This window comes from Coregonus lavaretus (assembly GCF_964263955.1).
Source record: "Coregonus lavaretus genome assembly, chromosome: 39".
NCBI lineage: Eukaryota > Metazoa > Chordata > Actinopteri > Salmoniformes > Salmonidae > Coregonus > Coregonus lavaretus.
The window spans coordinates 5,161,415-5,170,331 of NC_140026.1; the positions used below are offsets into that span (position 1 = coordinate 5,161,415).

The following is an 8,917-nucleotide window of genomic DNA, read 5'->3' on the forward strand; positions in this document are numbered from 1 at the left end:
TCGGAAAGATAGGTAGGAGCAAGCCCATGTAACGCTTTATAGGTTAACAGTAAAACCTTGAAATCAGCCCTTGCCTTAACAGGAAGCCAGTGTAGGGAAGCTAGCACTGGAGTAATATGATCAAATTTCTTGGTTCTAGTCAGGATTCTAGCAGCCGTATTTAGCACTAACTGAAGTTTATTTAGTGCTTTATCCGGGTAGCCGGAAAATAGAGCATTGCAGTAGTCTAACCTAGAAGTAACAAATGCATGGATTAATTTTTCTGCATCATTTTTGGACAGAAAATTTCTGATTTTTGCAATGTTACGTAGATGGAAAAAAGCTGTCCTTGAAACAGTCTTGATATGTTCGTCAAAAGAGAGATCAGGGTCAAGAGTAACGCCTAGGTCCTTCACAGTTTTATTTGAGACGACTTTACAACCATCAAGATTAATTGTCAGATTTAACAGAAGATCTCTTTGTTTCTTGGGACCTAGAACAAGCATCTCTGTTTTGTCCGAGTTTAAAAGTAAAAAGTTTTCAGCCATCCACTTCCTTATGTCTGAAACACAGGCTTCTAGCGAGGGCAATTTTGGGGCTTCACCATGCTTCATTGAAATGTACAGCTGTGTGTCATCCGCATAGCAGTGAAAGTTAACATTATGTTTTCGAATAACATCCCCAAGAGGTAAAATATATAGTGAAAACAATAGTGGTCCTAAAACGGAACCTTGAGGAACACCGAAATGTACAGTTGATTTGTCGGAGGACAGACCATTCACAGAGACAAACTGATATCTTTCCGACAGGTAGGATCTAAACCAGGCCAGAACTTGTCCGTGTAGACCAATTTGGGTTTCCAGTCTCTCCAAAAGAATGTGGTGATCGATGGTGTCAAAGGCAGCACTAAGGTCTAGTAGCACGAGGACAGATGCAGAGCCTCGGTCTGACGCCATTAAAAGGTCATTTACCACCTTCACAAGTGCAGTCTCAGTGCTATGATGGGGTCTAAAACCAGACTGAAGCATTTCGTATACATTGTTTGTCTTCAGAAAGGCAGTGAGTTGCTGCGCAACAGCTTTTTCTAAAATTTTTGAGAGGAATGGAAGATTCGATATAGGCCGATAGTTTTTTATATTTTCCGGGTCAAGGTTTGGCTTTTTCAAGAGAGGCTTTATCACTGCCACTTTTAGTGAGTTTGGTACACATCCGGTGGATAGAGAGCTGTTTATTATGTTCAACATAGGAGGGCCAAGCACAGGAAGCAGCTCCTTCAGCAGTTTAGTAGGAATAGGATCCAGTATGCAGCTTGAAGGTTTAGAGGCCATGATTATTTTCATCATTGTGTCAAGAGATATAGTACTAAAACACTTAAGTGTCTCTCCCGATCCCAGGCCCTCGCAGAGCTGTGCAGATCCAGGACAGCTAAGCCCTGGAGGAATACGCAGATTCAAAGAGGAGTCCGTAATTTGCTTTCTAATGGTCATGATCTTTTCCTCAAAGAAGTTCATGAGTTTATCACTGCTGAAGTGAAAGCCATCCTCTCTTGGGGAATGCTGCTTTTTAGTTAGCTTTGCAACAGTATCAAAAAGAAATTTTGGATTGTTCTTATTTTCCTCGATTAAGTTGGAAAAGTAGGATGATCGAGCAGCAGTGAGGGCTCTTCGGTACTGCACGGTACTGTCTTTCCAAGCTAGTCGGAAGACTTCCAGTTTGGTGTGGCGCCATTTCCGTTCCAATTTCCTGGAAGCTTGCTTCAAAGCTCGGGTATTTTCTGTATACCAGGGAGCTAGTTTCTTATGACAAATGTTTTTCGTTTTTAGGGGTGCAACTGCATCTAGGGTATTGCGCAAGGTTAAATTGAGTTCCTCAGTTAAGTGGTTAACTGATTTTTGTCCTCTGACGTCCTTAGGTAGGCAGAAGGAGTCTGGAAGGGCATCAATGAATTTTTGTGTTGTCTGAGAATTTATAGCACGACTTTTGATGCTCCTTGGTTGGGGTCTGAGCAGATTATTTGTTGCGATTGCAAACGTAATAAAATGGTGGTCCGATAGTCCAGGATTTTGTGGAAAAACATTAAGATCTACAACATTTATTCCATGGGACAAAACTAGGTCCAGAGTATGACTGTGGCAGTGAGTAGGTCCAGAGACATGTTGGACAAAACCCACTGAGTCGATAATGGCGCCGAAAGACTTTTGGAGTGGGTCTGTGGACTTCTCCATGTGAATATTAAAATCACCAAAAATTAGAATATGATCTGCTATGACTACAAGGTCTGATAGGAATTCAGGAAACTCAGAGAGGAACGCTGTATATGGCCCAGGAGGCCTGTAAACAGTAGCTATAAAAAGTGATTGAGTAGGCTGCATAGATTTCATGACTAGAAGCTCAAAAGATGAAAACGCCATTTTTTTTTTTGTAAATTGAAATTTGCTATCGTAAATGTTAGCAACACCTCCGCCTTTGCGGGATGCACGGGGAATATGGTCACTAGTGTAACCAGGAGGTGAGGCCTCATTTAACACAGCAAATTCATCAGGCTTAAGCCATGTTTCAGTCAGGCCAATCACATCAAGATTATGATCAGTGATTAGTTCATTGACTATGACTGCCTTTGAAGTGAGGGATCTAACATTAAGTAACCCTATTTTGAGATGTGAGGTATCACGATCTCTTTCAATAATGGCAGGAATGGAGGAGGTCTTTATCCTAATAAGATTGCTAGGGTGAACACCGCCATGTTTAGTTTTGCCCAACCTAGATCGAGGCACAGACACAGTCTCAATGGGTATGGCTGAGCTGACTACACTGACTGTGCTATTGGCAGACTCCACTAAGCTGGCAGGTTGGCTAACAGCCTGCTGCCTGGCCTGCACCCTATTTCACTGTGGGGCTAGAGGAGTTAGAGCCCTATCTATGTTGGTAGATAAGAGGAGAGCACCCCTCCAGCTAGGATGGAGTCCGTCACTCCTCAGCAGGTCAGGCTTGGTCCTGTTTGTGGGTGAGTCCCAGAAAGAGGGCCAATTATCCACAAATGTTATCTTTTGGGAGGGGCAGAAAACAGTTTTCAACCAGCGATTAAGTGCTGAGACTCTGCTGTAGAGCTCGTCACTTCCCCTAACTGGGAGGGGGCCAGAGACAATTACTCGATGCCGACACATCTTTCTAGCTGATTTACACGCTGAAGCTATGTTGCACTTGGTGACCTCTGACTGTTTCATCCTAACATCGTTGGTGCCGACGTGGATAACAATATCTCTATACTCTCTACACTCGCCAGTTTTAGCTTTAGCCAGCACCATCTTTAGATTAGCCTTAACGTCGGTAGCCCTGCCCCCTGGTAAACAGTGTATGATCGCTGGGTGATTCGTTTTAAGTCTAATACTGCGGGTAATGGAGTCGCCAATGACTAGGGTTTTCAATTTGTCAGAGCTAATGGTGGGAGCCTTCGGAGTCTCAGACCCCGTAACGGGAGGAGTAGAGACTAGAGAAGACTCAGACTCAGACTCCGACTCGCTACATAATGGGGAAAACCGGTTGAAGGTTTCTGTCGGCTGAATGAGCGACACCGGTTGAGCATTCCAACAGTATTTCCCTCCAGAAGCCATGAGAAAGTTGTCCGGCTGCGGGGACTGTGCGGGGGGATTTATACTGACGTTACTGTCTGTACTTACTGGTGGCACAGACGCTGTTTCTTCCTTTCCTACACTGATATTACCCTTGCCTAACGATTGCGTCTGAAGCTGGGCTTGTAGCACAGCTATTCTCGCCGTAAGGCGAGAATTCTCCTGTATATTATGAGTACAGCGACTGCAATTAGAAGACATCATGTTAATGTTACTACTTAGCTTCGGCTGTTGAAGATGTTGATGAACCATGTCCAGATAAAGCGTCCGGAGTGAAAAAGTTGAATAAGGGAAAAAAGTTGCGATGGAAAAAGGAAAATAACGTAAAGTTGGCAGCTAAAACGCACAGGAAAATGACTCTTCTGTCTCGGGATAAACGTCCGGGGTGAAAAAGTTTAACGAAAAAAGATGAGTGAGGACAAAACTAAAAAGTTGGTAAATTTGTTGAACACAGAGATTGATTAAACGTTTATTAAAAGTAAAACGTGAATAGTTTGGCAGGTAGCCAAGTAGCAACAAACAGCACAGCAGTACGGAGACAATGCGGAAGCGAGACGGAAGTCACGTGATTGTATCAGCTACTAGTCAGCTAGGTAATGGATTTAACAATGGTGGAAACTCTCCTGACAATGCTTACACTAAACCAATGCTTTTAAAGCCATGAGATGGTGTGCAAGTGCACACAGAAATGTGGAGAAGTGGGCTGCACCAAGAAACACTTATCTGCAACATTCTGAATGGATAGCCAATGCATGAGTGGTTTTGAAAAGACTGGCAAGAGTCTCTAGCCAATACGAACATGTGCCCAGTTCGACTTGGACTGAAATAGGATCTCAATTGCGTTGTCGTCGCATATTCTCCTTTTCAAAATCCATTGGAGGAGGATTCAAGGTCCTTTCAGACCGCCGCCAACGACATGAGAAACGTAGACATTAAGGACAAGGGAAGCAATGTTTTAAAGCTAGTAAAGGTTTCAGACTCAGCCCACGTGAATTGAAAATAAGGCGATGACGCTATAGCAATATACAGTCCTGCTAGATGGGAGGGGACATTCAAGAATAAGGAGCTGAGGTAAATTGAAAAACTTTTATTTTTTAAAACTTTACACACAAAAATAAAATAATAGAAACAATAAGTACTCCTTTTTAAAACTGGATAATAACACATTTGACAAAACAAACAAGTCAAGTGATCCTGACCAGAACTCTGCCCCAAAAGACTTGGACTGGCACTGAGCATCATCGTCCATGTAGGTGGTTTGCGGCAGTGTGGGTTGTAACGATCATGGCGTGGTTCATAGGGTTGAATGCAGGGCGGAAGAAATCGGGGCTGAAGATGGGGAAGTGTCTTTCATTGGTTGGGACGTGGTCGTACGTGTAGAGGTGACGACCAAGATGAACATCGTAGAATGACATGCGTCGCTCCTGCCCGTCGAAGTACACACCCACATGTGCCTGTAAAGTGTAAAGCTCATTAATAAAAAGTTACTTAATGAAGTAAATGAACATTGTATTTGAAAAAATTGCCCCTCTGGGATATTTATTACATTTGACTTGAAATTAAAGCTGTGTATATAATGTCAAATATCTAAACTTGTATCTTCACATACTCATGATACTTCAAAGGCTAGCTCCAAAGACATGCATGAAGCCAACTAAAACAACCTATTTCACCATGTCAAATATCCCAGTGAGATTTCACCCTCGATTGGCAACGAGACATTTAAAAGTATTTATTTTATTTAAACACCTTCCATAGATATGTACTAGACTGGTGAGCACTTTGGGCCAAGTGTGCCCTGTATAGTGTGCCCCAAATTGTAAAGTGGTTATCCCACTGGCTATAGGGTGAACGCACCAATTTGTGAGTCGCTCTGGCTAAGAGCGTCTGCTAAATGACTAAAATGTAAATGTATACAACTATGCTCTACATACCCTTGACATTTGTTTTACAACAGCCATAGGGGTGATGGCAGAGTTGGGGGTCGTGGCGGGCCAAAGCTTCCCCTCACGGTGTACCAGGACCCAGAAGCCCTTCTCAGGGGTGAGATTCACCCCTCGATATGTCATAGAGGACTCAGTTGCCACACCAATAAACCACACATCAGATCCATTTCCAACCCTGTCCTCCACCTCAACCTCCCAGTAGGCTCGGTGGCTGCTGAACCCCTGGGTGGCGAGGACACAAGGCACCTTGGTGAAGCGCTGGGCAGACAGGGGGAACTTCCTATAGATCTTGCTCCGGTCCACTCTAATCTCACAACCACGGGACCCCCTTCTGAACAGGAGCGATGGGTGGGCTGTGCTGGGGTCAGGTGTCACCTCAACTGAGAGGTGGAGAGATAGGGGTAGAGGAAAACTACAATCAATTGTTGAATTCATTTTTCAAAGTTTAGCATACATAAGGTTAGCAACACACTATACACTAAATATAATACACAACATGGAGGCAGACTCAGGATTACACATTTGCTCACCTGTGAACTCTTTAACCAAGGAAATCTCTGAGGGATAAACAGATGTAAAAAAAATATTAGAAAACATACAACTGCAAATATGTAATGTAGTACATCTGGGCCCGTATTCATATGTTGTCATACTAGGGGTGCTGATCTAGAACCAGAGGAGTATCCTACTAATCAGGTTTGAGGAGTTGTGAGGTATCTTAGGTCAGCTCCGAGTTCATCTTGGGATAACTCATACGAATGTGACTCACCTTTAAGTCATGTAAATGTTTATGGCAACAAACCCTTCAGAACCAACCTGCTCCCGGGCAGGCTAACTCCATTTATCCTGAATGAAGTGTCGGAGTTGAGGACCAGCATTTCTAAAGCCCATTTCCCACCATAGCCTGATGAATTTGCAAGACAACCAACTTCATTTTTATTTTGGCACAAATGAAAGTGTGGCACTGACTAGCCCATGGATTGACGTTTCAATGAAGAGTTTGACGTTCGACTAGCCAAGTGCGACATGCATGCGCAGTTACAAGCCTGCTAGAGTTAGCGTTAGGCGGATGAGCAATAGCCAACGTCATAGTACAGATGAAGCCTGAGGTGGAATTTGAAGCCAACTTGCTTTAAAAAAACCTGAGTAGATATAGCTTGCTTCATAGGATACCCCTCTGCATATACACAGAGAATGCCAAACATTAGGAACACCTTCCTAATATTGAGGTGCATCCCCCTCTTGCCTTCAGAACTGCCACACAGAGATGCTGGCCCATTGTGACTACAACGCCTCCCACAGTTCTCAAGTTGGCTGGATGTCCTTTGGGTAGTGGACCATTCTTGATACACAGGAAACGGTTAAGCCTGAAGAAACCAGCAGCATAGCAGTTCTTGACACAAACCGGTGCACCTGGCACCTACCATACCACGTTCAAAGGCACTTAAATATTTTGTCTTGTCCATTAATTCTGAAAGGCACACATACACAAGCCATGTCTCAATTGTCATCATTCATCTAAGCTGATTGAAGTGGATATAACAAGTTACATCAATAAGGGATCATAGCTGTCACCTGGTCAGTCTCATGGAAAGAACAGGTGTTTTTAATGTTTTGTATTCTGTGTATAATCTGACTCTTTGGCTGCGTTCACACAGGCAGCCCAAACCTGATCTTTTTCCACCAATTGGTCTTTCGGCCAATCACATCAGATCTTTCTCAGAGATGATTGGTCAAAAGACCAAATAGTGAAAAAATATCAGAATTGGGCTACCTGTGTAAAAGCAGCCCAATTGGTCTTTTGACCAATCAGATCAGGGGTGCGTTCCTTTGCACAGGCGTTGCGGACGAATGCCAGGATAAGAATTTTAACTATTAGCTGACCACATGTTTTAGGACTCCAGTGCCCGACGATGAAGTGGCATGCTACCATTGGGCAATGCATGCAAAGTCTGAGCAAGGGAAAGCAACCCAGATCTTATGCCAATAATTGGGCAATAGATCCGAATCGGGCTTCCTGTGTAAAGGCATCCATTAAGATTTAAAAGGCTGAATGGACTACAGACCTGAGCCAGCATTGTCATTTGTAGACAAGTAGGCCATCTTGGATAGTTCGGCGATTTGTTTCATTAAATTCTTCAGAAGGTTTCCGTATAGATCCGTGGGGATGTTGACGCTGAATGGTCCTCTGTTTCCATCTGGAGGAGTAGAAGGGAGAGAGGGAAGGATCTAAAAGGAGAAAGAGCGAGAGATTTAATGAATTCATGGAGTTAAACATACATGCATGATACAAGCATGTTGATCCACCTGCAATGATGGCAGAGTCTAGATTCTCCATGTCAAACAAATGTCATGTCATGACAAACACACCAGGCAGGTCTTGACGGCCTTGGGCATCCTGTCTCCTATGCATACGTCACAGGAGACCTCTCCCGGAGCCATAGTTGGCTGGTCGACGGCCTTGTCCCCTTCTCCACTTGCCCCCTTGAAGCTTTCCACGAGGTCTCTCAAGACTATGTTGACCAGGATGGTGGGGGTAGGTGTGAAGCTAGTCTTGCACAGAGCACAGATTACAGGGTCTCCACTGCTGGTCCAATAGCACTCGAGACATGGCTTGCAAAAGGTGTGTCCACACGGGATTGTGGCCGGGTCAGTGAAAACACCAAGACAGATGGAGCAGAGGAACTGGTCCTCTGACATAGCACGGTACGATGCCATCTCTTCAAGCTGCAGTCAAAGGGTTAGAAAACATTGCAATCTGCTGGAGTTCCAAATGAATTAGTCATTCTTTTCATAGAGGCACAGACAAGCAGTTGTAAAAAGAGACCAGCCTGTAAAAGCCGCATTTATAAAAATGTAACGTTCCGGCCAAAATCTGAAATCTGTACGTTTGAACAAAAAAAAAAGAAAAGAGGCATCTTTTAACAATGTTCGAGCACAGTCAAAATAAGGTAAAAAAAAAGTGGTTATGTACAGTGCAAATAAGTATTTTCAAAAAAAGTGTACAAGCTTAGATAAAATGGCAAAATGACAACGTCAAAATACAAACCAGAAAAAATTAAACTGTCCACCTTGGACACAGACTTGGATAGCCTAAATCAGGCCTAACTCACTCAGCATAACAACAGTGTCAACACACATGAATCAAAGTCTGCACGTGTAGCCTGAGCTTGAACAGACACTCCCAAAAACAGGCTAAACCATCACAGGCCTAGGATTTAGACTACACAAAGACTAGTCAAAACATTACAAAATGCTGACACCATTACCAGTTCTCAACTTGGGCAGGAGCTCAACGGAACTGAGTACCAGCACCTCAAATGTTCTACTGCTTGGGCTCCTGTTACTCTTGTAGAATATTAT

At 43.6% G+C, this 8,917-nt stretch overlaps 1 protein-coding gene across 1 annotated transcript; it reads right to left on the minus strand.

The window, feature by feature from the left end:
• Positions 1 to 4,813: 4,813 nt before the first annotated feature.
• Positions 4,814 to 8,272, minus strand: LOC311112660 (RING finger protein 39-like; the record flags this gene model as incomplete). Its single annotated transcript, XM_084155800.1, has 5 exons — positions 4,814 to 5,062; positions 5,543 to 5,934; positions 6,085 to 6,111; positions 7,621 to 7,783; positions 7,925 to 8,272. 5 exons carry the CDS (start codon positions 8,270 to 8,272, stop codon positions 4,847 to 4,849), a joined length of 1,146 nt encoding a protein of 381 aa, XP_084011926.1. The 3' UTR covers positions 4,814 to 4,846.
• Between the last annotated feature and the right edge of the window lie 645 nt (positions 8,273 to 8,917).